Here is a 27788-nt window from a genome sequence, read left to right as displayed (position 1 = left end):
ACTCAGGATCAACTCATAGCTTCTTAACCCATTGTAGAAATCTAACTATATCAAGATGGGACAGCAAGGAACCAATCTCCCTTAATAGGGAATACAAAGCCAGACTCCACTGCAAGAAGTAAGAACATCTGAAATAAACACGTGCAACAAACTCTAGCCTCCTTACACCAAAACTTTCCAAACTTGGAAATAAGCCAAAGACAATGACCACTGACAAACCTGAAGCCACATGGAGGTCAGTTCTTCATAGCAACCCTTGGTTCTTCTCAGTCTCTCAAAACCAGGTTGCAAAACAAAAGCCTGTTACTCACATCCCACCAGACTCCGACGCAAAAAGCCTTACACATGGTCAAATCTCAAAGACCCCTAACTTCGAGCCATGACAGGTCTGCAAACTACAGTCTCCTTGACCATTCCAGAGCTACAATGGCCAGCAACCCTGCAATGCCTCAATCATTTTGAGCACATGCCTTAAACTCCAAGGGAAAAATCCATACTGGAGAACAGAGGCCACACCTGAAACAGGGCGCTTGACTTGTAAATCCTGATTCTCGGGCTTGGTAATTTCTCTCAAATACCATCTGGTCCATGTGAGGCACTTCCTACCTCAACCGTTCCTACTTTCTGGGATCCAAGGCATGCTCACTCAACAAAAATAAGCCTGAACCTTTTCTACCTTGGCAAAGTGCAATGCCGATATGAACAAATCTTTCAGCTCACTGAAAAAAGGCACTTCACTTCTGCACTCCCAGACCCTCCTTGCAGGTTTACATAAGCTATCACTGTCGTATCTTAGAATGTGCTCACTATTGTAGAAACTCCAATAAGGCTTTCCTGATAGCCCCAATGTCCAGACAACTGATGGACCATGATTACCCCACTACATTTTAGTGCCAATAACCTCCCCAACCACTGAGACTTGCATCCATGGTACTACCTTAATTTTGGAACTTCTAGCTCTTTCCCTTAAAGGAACTGTCGACTGAGCCAGCACACCAGACAGCACCTGGCCTCTGCATAAGATGTAGACTGGCCTAGAACTTCTGCGAGTGAAGATTCCACAGTGATAGAAGAGCCCACTGTGATGGCTGTAAGTGAACCCCTAACCCAGGGGACCAATTCCAGGTTTGATGCTTTCAAGCTTAGTACCCATCCTAGGAATCTGCATCCTGAGGCAGTGCCATACTCTCTATAGAGCTGATCCACTTTTTCCTGTCAGAAATACCTTCCTGTTCACTTTGACATGCCCCTCCCAACCTCCTCAGACTCCAACCCTGAGTAGACAAACTTGTTCTTGGGAAAACTGGTCACCCCACCAAGATCTTGCAACATCCGAGTCACCCTAAAGGTAAAAGGAGACTTCCAACTGCACCTGACTCAACTAGTTGTCAAGAATATGAATGGACCAACACCTTTTCTTTTTGAGGGTGGCCACGACAACCATAGTTACAGTGGAAAATGTCCTTAGCCATGACAAGCTCAAAAGGAAAAGCCTGAGTTTTCCCAAGATTGATCCCATTCTCCCTATGGCAACAGAACCACCATAGTCAACTGAAGAATGTGATCCAGAGTGCTGTGCATGGCTGGTTTTTTTTTTCCCTGAATGACCAGCAGAAACCCAGAACAAATTCAAACACTGGATGTGCAAACTAATGAGTAACCATCACTCATTGACAGCCCTCAGTGATCTGAGATGTTGGTCCACTCTGTGGAAACTGGGACAACCAAACCCCCCCTAATTGGTGCAGTGAAGAATGGACCCCATGATTTTCTTCCCCATTCCTCCACCGACTATCAAGAGCTTTTATGGTTCAAACAAAAGGGCTGTGATTTGGTCCTAGCCTGCTTCTGCGAGTAACAGAAGAGAATGCTGCCAACCATTCAGGCAGAGTACACAAGGGACTGCTCTAAATTTTGACTTATTGTGAATCCCTCTAGGAGGGTCCTTGGGCTCATCAGGAGACACATGGGTCCTAGATTCCTCAAACGTTTCACCAGTTTCTCCAAAATCTCTCCAAAAATGGGATGTTTCCCATTGAACCAGACTTGAACCAAACATCCATTGATCAATTTTGCAGCCACAGACACTTGGCTGAAAACAGAGGCCACCAACCCCATCATCCTCTGACAAAGACTGATAAGAGGATTGGCTAAAACTGAAAGACTTTGTTCCAACGTGCCTTCTACCCAGTTAAAACTCTCAGAAGTCCATCGGTACCCACTGAGCCTAGTGCAAACAAGTCTGTGATGTATAGCTGCCATAATCTGCAGCCCAGGAAGTCGAAGTTGAACCTCCAAATCCTATTACAGATAGACCTTTCAGGCCACACACCATAGTCATCTCAGACTGCCTTACCCAGCACATCCATCTTGGGAAACTTCAGAGAAGACATCTTCTGGAAGAGGATAAAGCTTAGCCAAGGCTCTCCTCACCTACAGCTTCTGGGGCTCCCAGGTAATCTGCCACTCAAAGAATAACCAGGCCCAACCCTGCTTACCTTTGAAGATCAGTCGAAAATGGATGCACTCAGGGTGGTGTGGCTGTAGACTATGAAAACCAGCCTCCAGCGAGTTGTGTGAAATCACAACTATGAGGTCAGGGATAGTGGAGATCAAACCTATGGTCCTAGGTGTACAAGACCAGGAGACCCAGCACTGGAGCCAGAGGGACTCGAATATCTCACTCCACTGACTAAATCTCTTTGAACCCTATGAAAAGAAAAAGGACTTCGCAGATACTCAGACCCACCAAGATAGGGTTCTCATGTTCCTGCACATTTCTACATGATTCTCAGCTCTGCCAGAGTCTCCAGAATCATGACTGGTAGTGAACCACATGGAGATCAACCTCCTCTCACAAAGGAGCCTCTTCTGGATCAATCTATTTCCTCTCTGGCCATCTATTTACCATAACTCCCAGTCTGATCCTGTTTCCCTCTTGGTCCAGGATGGAGTGGTCAGAAAAGCATGAAAGGACATTTATTTTTGTAGAGCTTTTGTTTAAAAAAGCCAGAAGCAGCAGTACAACCAACTGAGGGAAAAGGCTCCACAACAGCAGAATGCCCTGCCTGCTCTCCTACATCTGCTCCTGCCTCCTCCCATAGAGAACAGGGCCCCTCACTGGGGTACAGCACCCGAGGCTCTTCTGAAGAGACCCCCCCCACCCCCCTTCAAAGAAGCACTAGTTCCTCCTCAGAATCCCCCACCCATGAGACTATTTCAGCCTCTTTTCCTCCCTAGTCGGAAACTCCTGTGTATGACCCCCCCCCCCCCCCCCCCGAGCATGATTTGTACTCACTTGACTGCAAAAATGCTGCTGCAGAGGCTCCAAGTTAGATCTTTCTTCTTGCATTGCCCAGCAACGGCCATCTTAGATGCACCTCACAACTAGACTGCCGCAGCTTGCACAACACCCCACCCACCCTCCCTACGTGGCTGCAAATCTATGTCCCAACTTTCTTCCCACATTGTGGGATAGTCAAGAACTCCAACCACTGCCCACCTGGCCAAGGAACTGTTTTTACAGCAGTCCCTCTCAGTCTGTTCTTTAGTTTTGTTTATTTTGAGGGGGTAGAAAGTTTATTCTGCCCAGAGGAAGAATTCCAAGGGGGAGGGTGGGCGAAGGAACCAGTATCACTGGCTTTGTAATCTCTCCGCAGTAACAGGGTCCAGCTAGTTAAGGGTCACCACCCCCTCCAGTCTTGCCCTCTCAACCAGCAGGGATTAAATGGAGCAACCACAGCATCCCTCTGGAAGTCTGCCCACTAAGTCTAGTGATTGCAAGAGTGGCACCTCTATCATCTGCTGGAGACAAATACTGAAAGCCTGCAGGTGGCACAGATCCTTAAGTAGGCTGCTTTCAGCAAAGCTTTAATTATGTCTCCATTTGCTGGCAGGAGAAAACCCCATGCATCTGGACTGGTCTGGTGAGGACAATGAGGAAGGAAATATTTCTTAACAGAGAGGTTAGTAGATGCATGAACAGCCTCCTCATGGAGGTAGTGAAAACAGACAATATATGATTTCAAGTAAGCGTGAGATAAACGCAGGGGGCTTCTGAGGCAGTGATAGGAATTGTAAACTGAATTAGTTTGTGTGAATGAGAAGATTAGATAGGCCATAGTGTCTTTCTGCCATTACATTTCTATGTTTCTAGCTTAGAAAAGCAAAACAAAGTAGCCTTTCCAATGTTAGAAAATGCCACATTGTAGGCACATAAAACTAATGCAGAACTGCAGCAAATACTGTGGACCCTAGCATACCAAAGAAAATGTGATACAATGCCCAACAGTAGACTGCCAACCACAGTAGCCCTGGAGGGCAATAATGTTCTTGCCAACCAGGGGTAACATTTTGAAAGATTTACCTCTCAGTTACAGATCCTGTCTAGATACCATACTCTGGAAGAGCTCTTTTCTTCCTCCCCCCTATATATTACTTATACAATGCAAATGAATATGTACACCACAGGCAGAAGTATCCAAACAGCCCCCTCTATCTACAACAGAAAGCAACCTAAAAAACAGCCCTTTGTATTTTCTCTTTTTGGGCTGCTGTAGAAAAGTTTTGAGTTCCTTCCCCTTTCACTCACAAAAGATAAATCTTAAGCTGCCACAACAGAATCCACCCCAACCTTTGTAGTGATCACTTACCAGAATGTATCTAACAATGGGATCCAAACAGAATGCAAACAACTATTCTCAATCAGCTAAAACTTTTTTTTTTTTTAATAGCCAGAATCAGAGAAACTAGACAAATCCAAAGTCAAGTTCCCATAAAGCAAAATTGCTTACCTTGTAATAGGTGTTATCCCAGGACAGCAGGATGTAGTCCTCACATATGGGTGACGTCAGTAACGGAGCCCTAGTGCGGGAAAACTGTCAAAGTTTCTAGAAACTTTTGACTGGCAGCCTGAGGCTACTGGGCATGCCCAGCATGCCATGATATTCTCTGCCACAGGGGTCTCACTTCAGTCTTGTATGTAGCAATAAGCAGGAGCCAAAATAAGAGTAGAAAAATAGGAAGGCCCAACTCCGCGGGGTGGCGGGTGGGTTCCGTGAGGACTACATCCTGCTGTCCTGGGATAACACCTATTACAAGGTAAGCAATTTTGCTTTATCCCAGGACAAGCAGGATGCTAGTCCTCGCATATGGCTGATTAGCAAGCTAGAGGCTGAGTCATTGTCCATGCAGGTAGCAGTGATGCTTTGTTGAGGAAATGATGCAGCCGAAGATCACAGTAGATTGGTTGTAGAAGGAGTTGGGATTAAACTGGAAACAAGTTCTTTAAGACAGATTGTCCATAGGCTGAATCTTGTCGTCCTTCTTTGTCCAAACAGTAATGAGCTGCAAAGGTGTGAAGAGAACTCCATGTTGCTGCTTTACAGATGTCAAGAATTGGCACTGAACGATAGTGTGCTACTGAGGTCGACATTGCTCTTACTGAATGTGCCTTTACTCGCCCTTGGAGGGGGAAGGCCTGCTGCTTCATAGCAAAACTGTATACAATCTGCTAGCCAGTTGGAGAGAGTATGTTTACCCACTGCTTTACCTGGTTTGTTTGGATCATAAGATACAAAGAGCTGATTGGATTTTCTGTGAACTGCAGTTCGGTTTAAATAAAAAGATAGAGTACGTTTACAGTCCAAAGTATGCAAGGCCGCTTCTCCTTGGTGAGTGAGGTCTTGGAAAAAATGTGGGTAAAACTATGGATTGGTTCAAGTGGAATTCCGTGACCACTTTGGGAAGGAATTTTGGATGTGTACGGAGGACTACTTTGTCAAGGAAAAACCTTGTGTAGGGCGCGTACGTGACCAGAGCTTGTAATTCACTAACCCTTCTAGCCGATGTAATGGCTATGAGGAAGATAGTCTTCCATGTGAGAAATTTTATGTCACAGGAGGCTATGGGTTCGAAAGGAGAACGCATAAGTCTTGTTAATACCAGATTCAAGTCCCATTCCACGACTGGAGGTCGAATCGGTGGTTTGAGTTGAGTTAAACCTCTCATAAATCTGCTGACGAGAGGTTGTGTGGAAATTGGTGCATCTCCTACCTTATTATGGTAAGCCGAGATTGCACTTAGATGAACTCTTACGGATGAAGTCTGAAGACCAGAGTCTGAAAGATGGTATAAATAGTCTAGTAGTGAAGTAATGGTGCAAGTAAAAGGATCAATGTTTTGCTTGCACCAGTAGGTGAATCTTTTCCATTTGGAAGCATAATTCTTTCTTGTGGAAGGTTTACGTGAAGCTATGAGTACTTGAGATATATGGGATGAAAGATTGAGTGGTTGTAAGATCAAGCTTTAAACATCCATGCTGTCAGGGATAGGGACTGAAGGTTGGGATGCCGTAACCGACCCTGATCCTGAGTGAGGGGAGTGGGAGCTATGCCCAGTCGAATTGGATCCCTGACTGAGAGATCCAACAGTGAGGGGAACCATACTTGTCGAGGCCAATACGGGGCTATGAGTATCATGGAACCTTTGTCCTGTTGTAGTTTCACAAGAGTTTTGGTTATGAGCGGTATTGGAGGATACGCGTATAGTAGGCCTGAGTTCCAAGGCAGAGCAAAGGCGTCCTTGGCTGGTTGGTTCTTTTGTATGTGGAGAGAACAGAACTTGTCCACTTTGTGATTGAAATGAGACGCAAAAAGGTCTATCGTCAGTTGTCCCCAACGTTGGAATATCCTGGTCGCTACTGAGGGATCCAGGAACCATTCGTGTGGTTGGAATTGACGACTGAGTCGATCCGCTACTACATTGTGTATGCCTGCCAGATAAGAGGCTCGTAGGAACATTGAGTGATTCAGGGCCCAGCCCCAAATTTGTGCAGCTTCCTGACACAGGAGATACGAGCCCGTACCTCCCTGTTTGTTGATGTACCACATGGCTACTGTATTGTCCGTTTGAATCAGAATAGTCTTGTGTGAAAGACAATCCTTGAACGCATGCAGTGCATAACGTATAGCTCGAAGTTCCAGAAAATTGATTTGATATGTTGCTTCGAGTTTTGTACACGTTCCTTGAGTTTGGAGATTGTCTATGTGAGCTCCCCAACCCAAGGTGGATGCATCTGTAGTTAAAGTAATTTGCGGAACTGGTTGTTGGAAGGGTAAGCCCTTGCGCAAGTTGTCAGTGTTGATCCACCAATGGAGCGAAGAGCGCAGTTGGTGGGTTACCTGAATTGGAGAAAGTAGTGGTTGAATGGCTTGGATCCATTGTGACCGTAATGTCCATTGGGTTACTCTCATGGCTAGTCTTGCCATAGGAGTGACATGAACTGTTGAGGCCATGTGTCCTAACAGAATTAGAATACGATGAGCTGTTGTGTGCGTGCTTGAGAGCATCGAGTGTGCTAGGAAGGCTAATGTTTCTGCTCGATCCTTGGGTAGAAACGCCTTTGTAAGGATGGTGTTCAACTCTGCTCCTATGAATTGGAGCAAGTGAGACGGTGAGGTGGGACTTTTGATAATTTATGAGAAATCCCATGGCGTGAAGTAGAGCAATGGTTTGATTGAGAGAATTGATTGCTCCCTGTTGAGACTGACTTCTGATGAGCCAATCGTCTAGATATGGGAAGACATGCACACCTTGTTTGTGCAAGTGTGCTGCTACTACTGCCAGACATTTTGTGAATACTCTGGGAGCAGAGGCAAGTCCGAATGGCAGAACTCTGTATTGAAAATGATGATGACCCACCATGAAGCGCAGGTACTTGCGATGAGGAGGGAATATTGGAATGTGAGCATAAGCGTCTTGAAGATCCAGAGAACAAAGCCAATCTTCCTTTTGAAGGAGTGGAAGCATGGTACCTAGGGATACAATTCTGAACTTTTCCTTCTTTAGAATTTTGTTTAGATTTCGGAGGTCTAGGATGGGCCGTAGGCCTCCTGATTTCTTTGGAATGAGGAAATATCGGGAGTAGAATCCTCTGCCCTGCTGAGACTGGGGCACTGGTTCTATGGCCCTGGATTTCAGAAGGGTGGATAATTCTATTTGAAGTTGAGGAATGTGATTTCTGCTGGGAGGAATCAGAGGTGCTTGAAGCTCTGTAGGTATTGTTAGAAAGTTGAGCTTGTAGCCGTGGAGTATGATGGAAAGAACCCATAGATCTGTTATGGTGTTCCATGTGCTGTAGAAATGGGATAATCTGCCTCCCACCGGTAAGTGGGGGTGAGGATTTAGAGATTGGCTGGGTTCTCTGGAGATGTTTTCAAAAACCAGCTGTGGGACCTGTTTGAGCAGGAGGTGCAGGTCTGGTTGTTCTTTGTTGGCGAGGTTGTGGCCTGTTCTGGGATCTTGGTTGGCGAGGCCTTGTTGCCAGTGGATAGTATCTTTTAGGCCGGTAATAGGGCCTGCGTATATCCCTTCGCTGGGTATGACGTACAGCGTGGGTAGTGGTATCATGAGGTATGGAAGATAATTGCCTTAAAGTCTCCGTATGCTCTTTAAGTTGTGAGACTGCTTCCTGAACCTTAGTGCCAAACAAGTTATCCCCCGTACAGGGAAGGTCTACTAATTTTTCTTGGACCTCTGCTCTGAGGTCTGATGCTTTTAACCAGGCCCATCTACGAGCACTTATGCCAGAAGCTGCTACTCTTGAGGCTGTCTCAAGAGTCGTAGGCGGCCCTTACTTCATGTTTGCCGGCCTCAAAAGCTTTTTGGATGAGATGTTGTGCTGGCTCTCTGAATTCTTGGGGCAAAGATGGTATGAATTCCTCCATCTGCTTCCAGAAGTTCCTTTGGTACTGCGTAATGTACAATTGGTAGGCTGCAATCTTAGAATTGAGGATTGCACCTTGAAAAACTTTTCTTCCCAATGTGTCCAGGAACCTATTATCTTTCCCTGGAGGATTAGAGGAGTGCACTCTCGATCTTTTTGCTTTTTTCTGTGCTGATTCTACCACCACAGAAGAATGCGGTAGCTGGGATTTCTGGAATCCCGGTGCAGGCTGGACTAAATAGGTGGAGTCCATTCTTTTATTGATGAGAAGAACTGAACAGGGATGTTCCCACATTCTCTGTTGGAGTTGAAGTAGAATATCATGGACAGGTATTGCCATGACTTGCTTGGGGGATCTACGAATTGTAGTACCTCAAGAGTTTGGTGACGGAGATCCTGGTCAGATTGTAATTTGAATGGAATAGAGTCGGCCATCTCCTGGAGAAAAGAGGAGAAAGTAAGGTCTTCTGGTGGAGATTGCTTTCTTGGTTGAGGAGGAGACGGTTCAGACATAAAGGTTTCTGATGTGTCAGATCATGTGTCACTCCAGGAGTCATATTCTGGAGTATGAGGACTTGGTTTTTTAGATGGATGTGAAGGAGGTACACCAGAAGGTCCTGGAATGGGTTCTTGTGCAGAATCCTCCTCTTCCACCGGGTTTGAAGGTAGAGAATCCAGAAGATCTTGATATTTCTTCTGAAGTATCGAATATAATCTTGCTTCAGATGATGGTTCCTCTATAGAGGAAAAAGGCATCGTGGATTTAGTCTTTGTCATCGTTGGCATCGATGTCTTGTCTCTCGATGACTGCCCCGTAACCATGGAGGGTGTATACGGCGATGCTTGATGAAAACGAGCAGGAAGCATCGATGGCGTACTGGTTGAAAATGAGGGCATCGAGGTGAATGTCGTCATTCGCACTGGAGGAAGGAACGAGTCCGGAATCCGGACGGAGCCTTGCGGTGCTATGTTTGATGTAGACACGGCAGTGAGTGGAATAGATCCAATCCGTGATGTCGAGTAAACCTCCGTTGTCGAGGCAATGGCTGGCATCGGGACGGCGCCCGGCATCGGGAGGGCTCCCGGCATTGCTGGCACCATCGATGGAAGAGACTTCGGTACTGATTGTACCGGCATCGGTGAAGTTGATGTTAAAGGAGATGTCACCGGCATCGGCCGAGGTGCCGGTAGTTGTTCCTTAATCGCTTGTAAAACTGCCTCTTATGTAGGCTGCGATATCCTGTGGCATCGATGAAGAATGTGTCATCGGTGGAGGTGTCTATGCCTCCGTATGCTGTGGAAGTGACGTCAGAGTAGGCCCTTCAAGCACCGAGGGTATAGTAATTTTAGGCCGTTTTGGGAACAGTTCTCCTCGGTCAAGTGCTGACGGTGAGGTCGGGGCGTGTTTGTGGCGATGCTTGTGTTTAGGCCGGACGTCTACTGCCGAGCGTATCGATGATGTCGACGGGGTCGGGGAGGATTTATCTCCGGAACAGTCATTTCGGCGTCTTTTTAACAGTACCTTTTTCGATACTCCGGATGGCGAAGATTTCGAAGAAGTTGCCGGAGAAGGAGTCAGTTGTAAGCTGAATAGCTGCTGGATCTTTTCCTGCCGGAGTTTACGGCCTTTTGGCGTCATTTCTTGACATTTCTCACACGATGAAATGTCATGTTTTTCTCCTAGACAGCGAACGCACTCTTCGTGCAGATCAGTAATCGACATTGTGCGGTTACACTTTGGGCATTTTTTGAACCCTGAGGACATCCTGACTTAGACGGCCGTCGATGACAGGAATTGAATTTTCCTTTTTTTTTTTTTTTTTTTTTTTTTTGAAAAATCGAAATAATTCACCAGCCGGTGATAAGAAAAAATTTTTGTTTGAGACCCCTAATGGAGAAGTATAGTTTCACTGAGGTAACTCAGAGGGCTCCGATATCCGTGCTGCTGTCCAGCTGCGCGGAAAAACGAAGACTGAAGTGAGAGCCCTGTGGCAGAGAATATCATGGCATGCTGGGCATGCCCAGTAGCCTCAGGCTGCCAGTCAAAAGTTTCTAGAAACTTTGACAGAAGTTTTCCCGCACTAGGGCTCCGTTACTGACGTCACCCATATGTGAGGACTAGCATCCTGCTTGTCCTGGGATAATGGGCAAGTCAGAAAGCTACCTTAGCTCTCAAAGAGCATAGAAATTTAAGAGGGAGACAGAGCTATTCATAGTAGCTACTAAAAGCACAATAGGGGACAATCAGGCCAATGAAAGCTCCTAAGAAAACAGCTCTTCTCCCACAAGCTAGCGCTTCCTACCAAAAAGTACTATGTTCAAGAAAGCAGGAGCAGGGAAATTTTCATATGCAAACTGCAAATCAGAATCACTTGTGTGGACACAGAACATACACCTCTTTGCTGGCAAAAAGATGCAGGGTCCCCTGAAGTAAAACAGCACACAATGGACTAGAATTCAGCACTGTTGATTTAGTGTGCTGATAGCAGCTCAATATAAAGTAATATCAGTATCTGATGAGCATCCTTTTTGCTGCTGTAGCTAGTCACACTGGTGAGTGGAGAAACAGTGGCCAAGTGGGGGGTATGAGGAGAGAAGATATGATGAAGAGTCAAGAAAAGGTCTCAAATATACTCATAAGGAGCCCTAATCCACAACAGTTGCTGAAACTCCATCTTAAGAGAGCCCTGGGCATGTGTCTAGACCCTATGGAGAGCCAAACATGAGATTATGGTAGAAAGTTTAACTGTGGCTAAGGTTATGTAAAAATTTGTTCTTACCTAATTTTTTTATCCTGCAATCCTCCAGACCAGTCCAGACAGATGGGTTTCTCTCTCCTAACAGCAGATAAGAGACCAAGAAAAAAAAAGTTCTGTTGTACACTTGATATTTAAGCTGTGATACTTGTAGAATCAGTAATTCTGTAACAAAGCTAAAAGTCATTTTTGAGCATGGGAATTGTAATATTGGTGAAATCAAAACTAGACTTGTAATCCCTCCACTAAGAGGATATAATACACCATAAACCAAAGCAGACACTGGAATACCCCACCCATGAGACTACTGCAGCCTCTTTTCCTCCCCAGTTGGGAAAGCAGAGTTGCTTACCTGTAACAGGACAGCAGGATGTTAGTCCTCACATATGGGTGACATCAGGATGGAGCCCTATCACGGAACACTTCTGTCAAAGTTTCTAGAACTTTGACTGGCACACTCAGCATGCCCAGCATGCCACCAACCCTGCATCCAGCAGGGGTCCCCCTTCAGTCTCGTTTGTAGCAAAAAGTACAAGTGAAAATAAAATAAAATGTAAGCGACTCCAACTCCACGGGGTGGTGGGCAGGTTTCATGGGGACTAACATCCTGCTGTACTGGGAGAACACCTGTTACAGGTAAGTAACTTTCTCCCAGGACAAGCAGGATGGTAGTCTTCACATATGGGTGAATAGCGAGGTACAGGAAGCCTGAGAAAAGTGAACCAAAAGCACTCAACGACGTGCAACAGGCACAACAACAGGGGTGGTTTTAGGTATGAGGGCAGCCTGAGTTTCACAGTGGGTCGCAGGAAGGAAGTTGGGTTATTACACTGGAAAAAAAATTACACAGAACAGACTGGCCAAAGCCAGAATCCTGCCTGCCAGCCTTGTCGAGACAATGAGCTGCGAAGGTGTGGAGAGAGCGCCATGTGGCAGCTCTGCAGATGTCAGCAAGAAATACAGAACAGACGTGCGCTACTGTCGTTGCCTTGGCTCTTACTGAATGCGCTTTTACGCATCCCTGTAGTGGAAGTCAATACAGTCCCCCTTGCCAGGTGGACAGGGTATGCTTGTCCACCAGAACTCCCAGTTTGGTTTTATCGAAGGAGACAAACAGTTAGGTGAACTTCCTAAGGGCTGCAGTGCGGTCCAAATAAAAGGCGAGCGCACGTTTACAGTCCAAGGAATGCAGTACCCGCTCACCTGAGTGTGAGTGAGGTTTTGGAAAAAAGGTAGGAAGTATTATGGAATGATTTAAATGGAAATCAGAAACTACCTTTGGCAAGAATTTAGGGTGCGTGCAGAGTACCACATGATCGTGGAGAAATTTGGTATAAGGTACCCCACCTTACACCAAATTTCCAGCACCTGTAGCTCACTGACTCTGCGAGCTGATGTTAAAGTAGAAAGAGAACTTTCCAAGTGAGATGACGCAGCTCGCAGGAGCTCAAACAGAGGTCGCATGAGCCGTGCTAGGACCACATTGAGGTCCCATGTCTGAACCGGAGGATGCAGTGGAGGCTTCAATTGGAGTAAGCCTCTCATAAAGTGCCCAACAAGGGGTTGCACCGAAATCGGGCCATCTCCTACACCTTTGTGGTAAGCAGCTATGTCACTTACATGCACCCGGATGGAGGAAGTTTGTAGGCCAGACTCCGAGAGGTACCAGAGGTAGTCCAGGAACCTTGTGGGGCAGGAAAATGGATCTATTTCCTTTGTTGTGCACCATAAGAAGAATATTTTCCATTTGGAATGGTAAGATTTCCTAGTGGAAGGCTTTCATGAAGCCACGAGGGCCTGGGACACTGTCAGAAAGGTTAAGGGATTACAGTAACAACCTTTCAACATCCATGCAGTCAGAGACAGGGAGTGTAGGTTCGGATGATGCAACAGTCTGTTCTGTGTTATTAGAGTTGAATCTGTGCCCAGGCAAATTGGTTGCTGGACTGAGAGGTTGCGTAGGATGGGAAACCAATCCTGCCGCGGCCAGTGAGGGGTTAAGAGAATCATTGTGCCCCGGTCTCATAACTTCACAAGAGTCTTGCTGATGAGTGGAAGTGGAGGGTAGGCATATAGAAGACCCGTTTTCAACGAGTGGGCAAAAGCATCCCTCGTTGGTGTCTTGCGGCTGTGGTGTAGAGAGTAGAAGTTGTCTACTTTGCGGTTGTGAATTGATGCAAAGAGGTCTATGTGTCGGCAGCCCCACAGGTGGAAAATTCGATTTGCTACAGTGGGATCCAGGGACCATTCGTGGGGATGAAAGGACCGGCTGAGATTGTCCGCCATCACAGTCTCCACGCCTGCCAGGTAGGTTGCTCTCAGTAGCATGGAATGGGAGAGAGCCCAGGCCCAGATCTGCGCAGTCTCCTGGCATAGGAGGTAAGAGCCTTTGCCTCCCTGCTTGTTGAGGTATAACATGGCTACCTGGTTGTCTGTTTGAATTAGGATTACCTTGTTGGATAAGCAATCCTGAAAAGCGAAGAGGGCATATCATATTGCCCTGAGCTCCAGAAAATGTATCTGGTGCTTTGCCTCTGCTATGGTCCAGGTTCCCTGGGTTTGCAGAGTGACATGTGCTCCCCAACCCAGGTTGGAGGCATCTGTTGGTGTGATTTGAGGTTCTGAAGGTTGAAAAGGTAGCCCTATCTGAAGAATGGGCTCCTGTATCCACCAAGCTAGTGAGAGACAAAGCTGGCTGGTGACGTGGATAGTGTGGATGATTGAGACCACTGGAACTTTAAAGTCCACTGTGTCACTCATGGCTAGTCGAGCCATTGGGGTAACGTGAACCATGGACACCATGTGAGCTAGCATGGTTAGTAAGTGATGAGCTGTGGTGGTTCGGCGAATCTGTACTGCTTTGGCTAAGATTGATAATGTGCGTGCTTGGTCCTTTGGGAGGAACGCTCTGGCTTGAATAGTGTTTATCTCTGCTCCGATGAACAAAAAAGCGCGTGATGGAGTCAGATGTAACTTGGGATAGTTTATGAGAAATCTCAAGGACTGTAGCAGTTGTATCGTGAAACAGAGGGATTGAAGGACTTCCTCCTTGGACAGACCTCGGAGTAGCTAATCATCTGGATATGGACAGACGTGGATATTGCGCTGTCGTAGGTAAGTTGCTACTACTGAGAGGCATTTTGTAAGTACACAGGGTGCAGACGCTAGGCCAAACAGTAGCATTCTGTATTGACAATGCCTGTGGCAGACTAGGAATCTGAGGTATTTTCGATGAGGAGGGGTTATGGCTATATGGACATACGCTTCCGGAAGATCTAGAGAAGAGCCTGCATGGTACCTAAGGTTACCATTCTGAACTTTTCCTTGCAGAGATATTTGTTCATGTTATGAAGGTCCAGTATATGACGAATGCTGCCTGACGTTTTTAGGATTAGAAAATAGAGAGTAGAACCCTTTTCCCCACTACAGTCGAGGAACTGGTTCTACGGCATTGGACTGCAGGAGAACTGAGAGTTCTGCCTCAAGAAGTGGAGTGTGGTTGGTTAGACTCCTCGCCGGACTCTGTGGAGAGTCCGGTGATAGTGCAAGGAAGTTTAGGTGGTATCCATGGGCAACCACAGAAAGGACCTATTGGTCCGCTGTGATTGAGTGCCATATATTGGCAAAGTGGCACAAGCGGCCTCCCACAGGAAAAATGGTTGGAGGTGGGGTTGACTGCTGATCTCTAGTAGGGCGTCAAAAACCCGATGCAGGACCAGTCTGAGGGGCTGGTTGTGCTTTCTGAGGCCTGTGCTGACTAGAATGACTGATAGTCCGGGATGCAGGAGGATAATACCTACGTGTTTCATATGTTGGCCTCCTGGGTTCACATCTAAACAGCCTTTTAGTGGTAGATGAAAAGTCAGAGGGAACAGTAGATGATCCTATTAGACAGAAGGAACAACTCTCCTCAAATATCACCACTCAACCTAATGAACCAAATTACGGTTATATCTCCAATCATGCTCGCAACCTCGGAGTAATAATTGACAGGGAACTTTCTTTCAAAAACCATATCACAACAAAAATCAAAGACGGATATCATAAACTTACATTCCGTCATTTAAAACCTTTTCTTTCCAACAATGACTTCAGATCAGTCCTTCAATTACTAGTTTTCTCCAACAGAGATTACTGTAACTCACTCCTTTTCAACTTACCTCTAAACACTATTCGCCCACTCCAGATCCTACAGAACACAGCTGCAAGAATCCTCACGATCTAAAAAGCACGACCACATCACTCCAACACTTATTTCACTTCATTGGCTACCAATAAGATTCAGGATTAAATACAAAGTACTATCCATCCTACATAAAATTATATATGAAAAACAAGAAAATTGGCTAAGCTCCTCTATAAAACTACATACCCCAAACAGAAACCTAAGATCAGCAAATAAGGGACTTCTAAAAACACCACCTATGTGCTCCAATCAACTCACCTCAACCCAAAAAGAGAGCAATATCTCTAGGTAGCCCAAAACTCTGGAATTCCCTCCCAACTGAACTCAGAACTCAGAACTCAAAACCTAAAAACCTTCAAAAAAGATCTAAAAACATGCTTGTTCAAAGCATACCAACTCACCCAAATGAACACAACAATATCACCCTCTAATCCAACCTGAAGAATAAATGAATAAATGAAACTTATCACAACTATGTATTATAACTAAGTGTAATGTAAAAACAGTAACTAACTAGCATATGATACCCCTATGTTTAACAGTTTGAACCTTTTTTTTTTTTGAAACCCTGTTTTTCCCCCCTTAACCTTGTAACCTTCGTATTTTTGTAAACAATTATGATGGCTTTATGACGACAAATCCGAATGACTGTATATAAAATCATTAAATAAAAATAAATAAATAAATAGTTGACGCAATGTCTCATGATGGTACCAGTTGCGCAACTGCTTCTTGAATTTTCTCTCCAAATAAACTGTTCCCCATACAAGGAAGGTCTGCCAACCTGTCCTGGACTACTTGACGTAAGTCAGAAGACTTCAGCCATGCCCAGCGTCTGGCACTGATACCTGCTGCTGACACTCTGGAGGCAGTCTCAAAGATATCATAGGCTGCTTTGACCTCGTGTTTCCCAGCATCAAGGCTTTTCTGGAGGATGGAATTCAATCCCTCTTGAAACTCCTCGGGCAGGAATTCGGAAAAATCCTGAACTTGCTTCCAGAGGTTTCTAGAGAATTGTGTCATGTATAGCTGGTAGGCTACTATACATGCCAACATGGAATGCTGGAACACTCTGCAGCCGAAGGTGTCCAAGGATTTCTGCTCTTTTCCAGGAGGGGCAGAAGAATGAGGACGGGACCTCTAGGCCTTCTGAGCGGATTCAACCACTATGGAGTGGTGAGGGAGCTCGCTCTTCTGAAATCCTGGAGCTGATTGAAGATAGGTAGCATCAGCCTTCCTGTTTACCGGTGGAACTGTACCTGGGTGTTCCCAGGTACGGTGTAACAGGTCAAGTAGAACATAGTGGAATGGGATTGCCATTACTTCCTTGGGGGCATCCACGAATTGCAGAATGGAGAAATTACTTACCTGATAATTTAATTTTCCTTAGTGCAGACAGATGGACTCAGGACTAGTGGGTTATGTGCTCATCTGCTAGCAGATGGGAGATTGAGTCAGATTTCAAAGCGGACGTCACTAGATATACCCCTGCAGTAACCTCAGCTCTTTAGTATTCTCTTCGAAAAGCCATTGTGGAAATATATTACTTAATTAGCTTGATTAAAACTTGATTGAACTGGTTCAATTGATTTCAAAACTGGAGACCACCAGTGCATTCAACCAATTAACACCGACACTGGACCAACTGTGGGTGTCTTGAATTAGGGGTAGGCAGCGGCTTATCCATATTTGCTTAATCTCAAGGTTCGCTTTCAGAGGTCCTTCTCTGGGGCAGCCATGGGCGGGATGCTGAATCCATCTGTCTACACCAAGGAAAATGAAATTATCAGGTAAGTAATTTCTCCATTTCCTAGCGTGTAGCCAGATGGACTCAGGACCAATGGAATGTACAAAAGCTACTCCCGGACAGGGCAGGAGGCTGCCCGTGGCCCACTTAGTACTGCTCTTGCGAAGGCTGCGTTTTCTCAGGCCTTAACATCCAGGTGGTAGAACCTGGAGAAGGTGTGTAGGGAGGACCACGTTGCCGCCAGACAGATTTCGGCGGGCGAAAACAGCTTGGTTTCTGCCCAAGAAACTGACTGTGCCCTTGTACAATGCACCTTATCCTGTAGTGGTAAGATTTCCTGCCTCTATGTAGGCTGCCTTGATTACTTCTTTGATCCAGTGGGCCATGGTCACCCATGAGGCCGCTTCTCCTTGCTTCTTCCCGCTGTGAAGAACAAACAAGTGATCGTTTTGCGCACAGTTTCTGATCTTTCCAGGTATCGCACCAGGAGTCTGCCGACATTTAGATGGCGAAGAAGGCATGAGTCTTCCGAGTCTTTATGTTCATCCAGAGATGGCCTAGTTCAGATGAAAATCGGAGACCACTTTTGGTAGGAAGGAGGGAACGGTGCGCAGCTGTATGGTTCCAGGTGTGAACCTAAGGAACGGTTCCCGACAAGATAGTGCCTGTAGTTTGGAGATGCGGCGAGCTGAACATATTGCCACCAGACATACTGTCTTCAATGTTAAGATGTGTAGTGTCAGATCACGCATTGGTCTGAAAGAAGCCCCTGCTAAGAAGTCTAATGCTAGATTGAGATTCCACAGGGGCACCGGCCACTTTAGGGGTGGCTGGAGTTTAACCCCTTTCAGGTAGCAGGACAAATCTGGATGAGTTGATAGTCTGATACCGTCTACTTCGCCTCTGAACTCCAGAATCATGGGGATCTTGGCCATCCATGGGAGTATCCCTCGGTCCTCACACCAGGCTTCGAATACTCTCCAGATACGTATTTATGACAGGGATGTGGAGAACTTGCGCGCGCGGAGTAGGGTGTCAATCATGGCCTTTGAGTAACCAAGCTTCTTCAGGCAAGTCCTCTCAAGGGCCAGAACATAAGAGAATAGAGACGGATCTTCGAGAAAAATCAGGCCCTGCCGGAGAAGGTCCCTGTGTGGAGGTAGGCACAGAGGGTTCCCCACAAGGAATCTTTGCATGTCTGCATACCCATGGTTGTCTTGGCCAATCCGGGGCCACTAGTAGAGCTAGTCCCCTGTGATGTTCTATCTTGCGGATGACCTTGCCCAGTAGCAGCCATTTGGGGGGGGGGGGGAATACAGTAAGTCTTCCTCCGACCAAGACTGGACGAGAATGTCGATCCCTTGGGAGTGTGGCTCTCATCTGCGGCTGAAGAACCTGGGGACTTGGGCACTGAGATGGGTGGCCAGTAGATCCATGGCTGGGAGACCCCAGCAATTTACTATCAGTTGGAAGGCTGTGGTGACAGCGCCCATTCCCCCGGATCCAGGCTCTCTCTGCTGAGAAAGTCTGCTGAGACGCTGTCTTTTCCTGCAACGTGGGAGGCGGAGATCCCTTGTAGGTTTCTCTCTGCCCATGCCATGAGAGAGTCTATTCTCCAGAGACACCTGCTGGCTCCTGGCTCCTCCCTGACATTTGATGTAAGCCACCACTGTAGCATTGTCAGACATTACTCGAATCACTTTGCCTCGAAGTCTGTGGTTGAATCACAGGCACGCTAGTCTGACTGCTCGAGCTTCCAGGCAGTTTGTTTCATTCCGCCTCTTCCTTGTTCCATTATCCCTGGGCCATCAGCTCCTGACAGTGGGCTCTCCACCCTCACAGGCTCACATCCGTGGTGAGCAAGGTCCAGTTCGGTGGGGATAGGCTTACTCCTCTGCTTAGGTGGTCTTCCTGTAGCCACCACTGGAGCTGAGAAAGTATCTCTGCTGGTAGTTGGAGGCGAATTGAGTAGTCCTGGAACAGTGGGTTCCATTGTGACAGTAAGGAGCGCTGAGGTGGTCGCATATGGGCCCTTGCCCATGGGACAACCTCCAGGGTTGATGCCATGAGGCCAAGGACTTGAAGAGAGTCTCATATCTTGGGGCGTGCATTGGTTATCAATCGTAATTGCTTTATCAGTTTCCTTCTCCTCGGGGGAAGGAGGAAGACTGTTCTGTTTGGTGTCTGAACGGGCCCCCAGGTACTCCGTGGATTGAGAGGGCTGCAGACTGCTCTTTCCTGTGTTCATGACCCAGAGTTCCTGCAGTAGGTTCTTGACTCTGTGGTCACCTGCTGGCTCTCTTTCGAAGACTTTGCGCTGATCAGCCAGTTGTCCAGGTAAGGGTGTACCAGGATCTCTTCCTTCCTCAGTGTTGCCATCACGACCACCATCATTTTGGAAAATGTTCTGGGGGCGGTTGCTAGGCCGAAAGGTAGCGCTCGGAATTGGTAATGGTGACCCAGTATTGCAAAGTGAAGAAAACGCTGATGATCTTGATGGACTGGAATGTGAAGGTAGGCTTTGGATAGGTCCAGGGAGGTTAGAAACTCTCTGGGTTGTACTGCCATTATTATGGCTTCGGGGCTGGCATCTGCAAGGGACGAAGAGGCGCCGAAGGCATCAGTGACCTCGGTGGACGCCTCAGTGGAAATGATCCAGAAGGCCCTGGAACCGGATCAGGCATCGATGGACCCTCCTCGTCTGAGGAGAGATGGATGGGCGCTGATGGACTGAGCAGTATCTGTTTTCCCCGGTGCCGAGCAGTTTGTCAAGGATCGGAGCAAGCGTTGGTGGCATTGGTTCCGGAGTTAGCACGGGAACCGGCATCAGCGTCAATGGCTTCGGGAGTCCATGTAGAGCCTGTATCAATGCCTCTTGAACCATCCAGTTTAATTCCTCACGGAACGCTGGTGTGGTTAATACCAGGTCCGGAGTAGGAGGCAGAGATGGCGTCACCGGAGGGTCCACTGGTCCCCAGTGGAGTCTCGGCTGCAGTGCCCACGGAAGGTGAGGAACACCTCGGTGTACCCGGCTCAGAGGAGGTTGGGGGCTCCTCAGCACGGGCCTTTTTCTTCAGTGGCTCGGTGGACTTTGAAAAGGATGCCACCGGTGCACCTGGCTCAGACAGTACGGATTTTCGATGCCTATGCTTCTCTCGGTGCTCGGCTTTATCCGTGGCTAGCACCAAGTACGTAGAAGCTGAAGTCTTCAACGTTGATCTAGAGTCATCGGTGTCTGACAGATGACGCAACTTGGCTGGTGACTGCACCAACGATGTGGAAGCCTGAGATGGACGCTGCTTTGTATGAAATAAAGCCATTTTCTCCAACCGAGCCTGGCGTCCCTTAGGGGTCATTTGGGCACAGTTGGTACATGAATCCACGTCATGGGTAGGGCCCAGGGAAAGAACACAAACCTGGTGAGGGTCTGTGATAGACATTGTCCTAGGACAATCAGGGCATAGATGAAAACCAGTCACCATTGTTGCCGTCGAAAATTTAGGCCGCATGCGGTCTGTGCCGGTCAGATCTATAGCTGATAACAGACGGGAACCGACCGAAAGTGAGGTAAAACTTACCCTACGGTCGCAGCTATCGATGAAGAAGAGACCCCGGATGGGGGAAAACTTTTGCAAAATTTCAAACAAATTCCTGAAGAAAAATTCCTGTCAGGAGTGTGTGAGAGCTCCTAACTCCGCGTGGCTAAAGCTGTTCGGGAAAAAAAAAAAAAAAAAAAGAATGAAGGGGGACCCCTGCTGGTTGCAGGGTTGGTACCATGCTGAGCATGCTCAGTGGTGCCAGGCAAAGTTCTAAAACCTTTGACAAGTGTTCCGTGATTGGGCTCCATCCTGCTGTCACCCATATGTGAGGACTACCATCCTTGCTTGTCCTGTGAGAATGCAATGTCTAGGGAGCATGCCATGAAGTTGGCAAGTAGCACATTTAAAACAAATCTAAGAAAAAATTTTTAACACATAATTAAGTTCTGGAATCCATTGCCAGAAGATTTGGTTAAGGCAGTTAGCTTATATGGGTTTCAAAAAGGGTTGGGAGAGTTACTGAAGAAGTCCATAAACTATTAGTTAAGCTGACAGGAAATAGCCACTGCTTATTAATTGCATTAGTAGCATGGATTGGCCACTGCTGGAAAGATGCTGGGCTCGGATGGACTGTCACAGTCTGACCCAGTATGGCAACTTCTTATTGACTGAGGCACAAGGATTCATTTACCTTGAGTGTGACCAAATCCTCCAGTTACCTGGGCCACTTCAGAGCCACCAGAATCACAATACCTTGGTGTCTATTATTCTTCCTATAAGAGGCCAAGGGAGGGTGATAAAGGGGATACATAAAGAACCTCCAGCTACCACAGCCATGGCAGGGCATCCAGATCTTCTGACTTGGTCTCTCTCCCTTGACTGGGGGGGGAATGGAGCCTTGTTGTTCCATCCAGCCGCCATCAAATCTACTGGTGGAGATCCTCACTTGGACCTGATGCGAGAAACTATTCTCTCAGTCAGCTCCAACTCAGTACTCTAAGCCTCAACCCTGACCAGGGGAAGAAAGGGCAGCAGAGCTTTCCTGATTGCTCTTGATTCTAGATTAGGAAGCTTCATATCACTGACCCTGTGACATTTGTCCTTGACAAAAGGCCCCCAGCCGCTCAAGCTGACATCCATGATCACAGTCACCTAACCTGGAACTTCAACTGCACTTCTCCGGATAAATTGTCCTGCGAGAGCTACTAGGAAAGACAACCTGGCTGTTCTCAAAAGGGGCAACCTGAACGATATTCTGTGAAGATTCCATCACAACAGAAAAGCCTTCTGCAATGGCCTTATGAGAACAATCACAGGGCACAAGGTCTAGCATTGAAGCCATGAATCCCAGAACTTGAATATATTCCTTGGGAATTGTTACCCATAACAGAAGAACCTTTCCCTGAAGCTTCAACATTGTCCGTTATAAGGAATGCCTTCCCTACATATGCCCGGAAACAAAACCCAAGGTACTCAAGAGTCTGAGGGGGAACCAACTTGCTTTTGGCAAAACTGAGTAGCCAGATATCACAAGAACCTTCTGAGAACGGAGGACCTGCACTCTTCCTTTAACTATGCCTGAATCAGTCATCTAAATATGAACTATAATGCCTTGTTTTAAAAAAAAAAAAAAGTTGCAGTCATGACCACCTTTACCTTTGCAAAGGTTCTCAGAGTGGTGGTGAATTCACAAGGGGAGCCTCCAAAACTGGCAATACCTCCCCTGTACCACAAACCTGAGAAATCTTTGACAAACCCTCCAAATAGGAAAGTGCATACATCAACTGCCCAATTACAGAATGGTGGCAACCACCTAGCAGAGACTGCATATACCATATTCCTAGCTACCATATAAAGCAAATCATACAAAGCATCTGATATGAAAACCAAAGTGGTTACCAATCATTCAGCTTCTTTCTCCAGAAGACACTCCTTGGAGTCTGCCACTAGAATCTGATGCTCCCAGCACAACACACAACTGATACTTAGAGCTATTGCACATAGCCCTCCGAGGGCTAACAAACTGCAAAGATCTTCTATCGATAACCACAATAGAAATCCTTGTAGTCACTGCTGATACCAAGGCATCCATATCTAATGCATCTTCCGGGAGGAGATGCAACTTAGCCATGGCTCTGCCTACTGTCAGACTAGTTTCTAGAGTATCTTATTCCACAAGCACCAGAGCTTTGCCAATCTGGTGAAAGGGGAAGATCTTAAGAGCAAGGCTTCCCAAATCTTTAGCCAATGTGATCCCTCTTTAATTCTTGAAAATTCACTTGACCCCAGAGGGCAACCAAAACAAATTAGCAGGGGCGTGGTCCACCTCTAATGGTCACTGCATTCTCACCCTCCCCGCATGCCAGTGGATTCCCTCTTTCAACCTTCAGTTAATTCTTTTTCTCAATCTCCACCCCCTCCAGAGGACCTCTCAACTTCATCCCTTCCAGGATCCAATCCTGTCAACCTCCACCCTTTAGCTCCTATTACTTCCCCAGCCCTTAGCCTCTCTCTCTCTCACCCCTAGATGATCCTCACTCCCCACCCATTATAAATCCCAAATGTTTTTGTCATTTCTTCCCTCACCTCATATTCCCTCTTCATTCTCATCTCCACTGGCTCATGAATACTTAGCCTGCCCCTGTGCTCATGGCTGGTCCTGAGCTCGACAGTGGTCAAACAGCAACAGCATTAATGAAAGTTAGAATGGGGCCTGTGAACTAGTGCAATCTCAAGCTCTGAAGTGGTCCCAATCCCTCCTTGTGAACACATTCTTCACAGCAGAGATTTATGCAAGAGCAGTGCTTCGGCAGGGCCTGCAAGTACATGCAGACTCACAGGCTCCACATTAACTTCCTTCTACTAATGCTGCTGCTAGTGGTTACCTGAAGAGAACAGTTATTAAAGGTACTTGTGACCCCAGCTGACAGTTTTGACACCCCATTTGGGGTCCCAACCCATAGTTTGGGAAACCCTGTTTTAGGGATCCCCCTAAGACCCTTCACAAAATGGGATCCTCTCCTTTCTAAATTGGGCTAAACTCCGTGCTTCATAATCACTAGCCTCACAAGAGCCTGAGCTATCATGAGCAACTCGTCCCTCAGTGATAGGGATTTCACACTCATCACCATCCCCAGGAAACTCCTTGAGAAACTAATTGTTTGAGACAGCAGACTTCCTTTTCCACATCTAGATTGGCCTCAAGCTACTTGCTTAGAATCGGAAAATACCATACTTTTTAAACAATGCCTTGTGATTATTACAACAAATGCAAGGGGAAAAAGGCTCTGCAGGATCCATTCCCCAAAAATCCTGCATGGCAGAGAACCAATCTGCATTAGCCCACTGACCATGTTTCCCAGACACTGGTATCAGCACTGAAGGTTCTGCAGAACCATTCCACTAATTTCCATGAAGAGTGGAAGACTATAAAATGGCTCCCATTTCCACTCTGCTGAAAACCTCTGCAGAGCCAGATGGTAGCAACTATTTCTTCAGGGGAACAGTTTTAGCATCACTAGCAGAGAAACCCTCTCCATCACCAGATAGGATTTGCAGAAACCGAAGCCAAATCCTTGACCCTGTGGTCCCCACATGCTAAGCAATGCTACCCGTGATCCACAGGAACAGCCATGTTTCCAATGAAAGAGAAAATGAAGTGCAAAATCTGCTCCAGCAATACTACTCCACACCACGGATCAAATCCTGCACGTATGGTGGAGCCGAAAGAGAACCTCCCTCTTGACCAGACACCATCTCCCAGAAGCTCACTGCTTTTTTTTTTTTTTTTTTAAACTAGAGATAAATCTCCCCAACATACTACATACCTGCAAAAGACTATACTTTCCTCTTCAGAGGTCCAGGAGGGAGACTTTAAGAAGGGACCAGGGAAAGAGGGAGCAAGATGCACTATCAGACCTGCCTCAATATCAGGGCACAAGATAACCAAGGGTCATCTGACCCCCTGCTCTCCCTTATTCTAGAAGAGGGGGGGGGGGGGGGGGGAAGGACCCATAAGACCTAACACCCATGAGAGAAATTTCATCCACCACAATGTCTGACTGCAAGAACAGACAGCTCTACCATCTGTCAGAGAGAATACAGAGAAGTAGGAAAGGAAAATCCAATCATCTAGACTGGTCAAGGGACATTCAGGAAAGGGTAACTGTAGATCTGGAAAATTCCTAAGATTTTGATGTTGGTCTCAACCCCAAAGAGTACTTCTTAACCTTTGTGTAAATTAGTGTCTGAGAATGAATTTTAGTTAGTTACTTTATCTGAACTTTTTAGGTAACCCATATGTTTGGGATATTGTGCTAAATTATAAAAGCTTATAAACTAAATAAACCAATCTGAAGTTTAACAGTTTAAAATGGCTTTAGTTAACTCAAATCTCATTAGATAGTTTGATTTTATGTTCACTGATTTTATTGTCTAGCCTCTTGCAGATGAAACGACACTATGAATTAGCAAAATGGAGTACATAAGAGCTGAGCAAAATATATACAGAGAAAACTTTTGTAAATATGGTATATAGAAATTTAATTGCGTGACTGGACAGAGGCTACAAGGGTGGCCTAGTTGAGAAGCTCTTTATGAAAGACAGCTGCAATTCACAAATAGGAAACTGTATAAGCAATTGTAGGATACTTTAATACATAGGTATTTATAGCTTGTAACCTTGTGGATACACTTTTGATGAATGCATACTCATGCTTTTAATCTGTGGTATAAAACTGGAGAACAAAATTTGGGAAAAAAGCTTCACTGGACAGTATCTACACTGCTCAATGACCTATTCAGAATAGTTCTATCCCACTATAGAATTTTTTTTTTTTTTAAATGAGAAGCCATTTTGCTGATGAGAATCCACAAGGTAACCAAAGTGACTATGGAGTAGAGCAGGCAGTCAGGTAAAAGGAAACCAGCAACCTCTGGATGAGTTGTATTTTTATGCATGTCTGTATTGGTCAAAATCTACTATATATTTTCAGGTTGGACATGCTTTCCAGAACCCCAGTCTAGCCTGGTGGGTAGAAGAGGTATGGTGTGGGCTTATCTACCTAGGAAACAGCAAGATCGCTAAACCATTACTATGTAGCACTTCAAAACAAACCAGGAAGAGTTAGAACCATACAATACACATTTTTATTGCAAAAACAAAAAAATAGAAATCCAGTGCCACAAATGCAGGATATGAAATACTAAAGAACACACAATAGTATTCTCCTTCATGGACTTTAGTTTTCAATCAACTAGACTTTCTACATCCTGTCAGATTTTTGGAGTTATTTTGGTCAATTTTGACAATGTGGTACCCCTTCAAGAATGCTTTGAAGTAACCATTACAACAGTAGCTTTGGTATATAGCACAGGTTGCTAGATAAATGGTTCCCAAAAATGACTGCAGCCTTACCCTGCACAAGCTTGAAGGCAGGCCAACATTGTAGCTAAGGTTTCTGGAGGAAGCTGGGCACTTTTAGGCTGGTCTTTCTCTGGGGCCAAGCCACCCAAAATGGAAGGGCAACGTCTCTTTAAGAAGGTCATGCATGCCTGAATAAAGGGTTCCTGCAAAAGAAAATCTTAAGTTGGACTAATTTTTGCATGTCCTAATTTAATTTTGCAAGATCACAAAGCTGCACTGCCAAGACAGGTCCAATAAGGACACGTTACTAAAAGTCAATTTGATGCACTGCAACTACACATCATGCTAAAATTCTACTGCTTCAAAACTAAGTTACTTTAGCAAAACACAAACAAAAAACAGAATAAGTCACCAAAATTGCAGAAATTAAAAGAAGTCCTGCTTTACCCCATGCTCCCGAATTTTATCTGTGAGCCATTTGTCAAGTTTGAGGTATTCCCGTCGAGAGGCAAGTGCAGCAAGGTCAATAACAAAGGCAAACGGAGTACCATTTAGCAGCATTGACAAGGCCTAAAGAAAAAAAAATTGAGACTACTAGTAAAATCATCAAATGTTTCTCACTTTGCCCCTGAAATTAGCTTTCCCCTATCAACTCCCCAAGAATAAGCTCAGCTAAAAGATGCTGCTAAGTTTTTTAGGTCACCCCAAACAAACAAAAGGCTGGTTACTGAAAGATCTAATCACTCTTTGGTCACTCCACCCTCCGACCTTCCCCACTACCCCCCCCCCCCCAACCCAAAAAAAAAATATACAATAAAAATACACATTCAGCTTGAAAGCATATATTGCTACCTTCAGTTAAAGTGACCTTCTGCTTGATAACAAAAAGTTAATAAAAATCACTAAGTAAAACCTACTAGTAAGCCATAGCTCATGGATCCTGCTTCAATTCTTGCCATGATTTTAACTGTAACCTAATTTTCAATATGCATTCCTCTCTTGGCCCCCCCCAAAATCACCCAAACTTAAGTCCAATAGCTAAACAATGAAGCAGCCATTCATTTCTGATATTAGACTCGACTCACTGACCTGCCGTCCTATCATCTGCAAAATTTTTAAAAAAGTGAAACTTAAAGCAGATGTCTACGCTGCAGAAAGATTACCTTCAAATCCTGGGCAACATCAAGAATGCGTGATAGCTTTGCCTGGTCATACTGTTCTCCTCGCATATACCACTCTGCCATGGCATGCATGATCAGTTGACGAATCGAGGGAGACTGGCCCTGTGGAGAAGAAAAACTTAATACCTGGTTTTGCAAGTTATGGCTCCATGAAATGACGTCCATAATCAGAAACTACTCTGCCACTGCGGCCTACAGGGCATCAGATGAACTTTGGATAGGGGAGACAATATTCCAACTGTTCTACTGTATACCTGCAATTTGGATTGGCCACTCTTGGACATAGAAT

At 45.9% G+C, this 27788-nt stretch overlaps 1 protein-coding gene across 1 annotated transcript in view; it reads right to left on the bottom strand.

Moving 5' to 3' along the window:
• The window catches only part of CNOT1 (CCR4-NOT transcription complex subunit 1), a 987642-nt gene that overhangs the window by 627424 nt on the left and 332430 nt on the right, over positions 1–27788 (bottom strand). The window contains 3 exon segments of the mRNA XM_029609242.1: positions 26370–26521; positions 26766–26888; positions 27482–27601. Coding sequence (XP_029465102.1) covers positions 26370–26521; positions 26766–26888; positions 27482–27601 — 395 coding nt within the window.

This window comes from Rhinatrema bivittatum, chromosome 7, assembly GCF_901001135.1.
Source record: "Rhinatrema bivittatum chromosome 7, aRhiBiv1.1, whole genome shotgun sequence".
Taxonomy (NCBI): domain Eukaryota; kingdom Metazoa; phylum Chordata; class Amphibia; order Gymnophiona; family Rhinatrematidae; genus Rhinatrema; species Rhinatrema bivittatum.
This window is presented reverse-complemented; position numbering and strand designations above follow the sequence as displayed.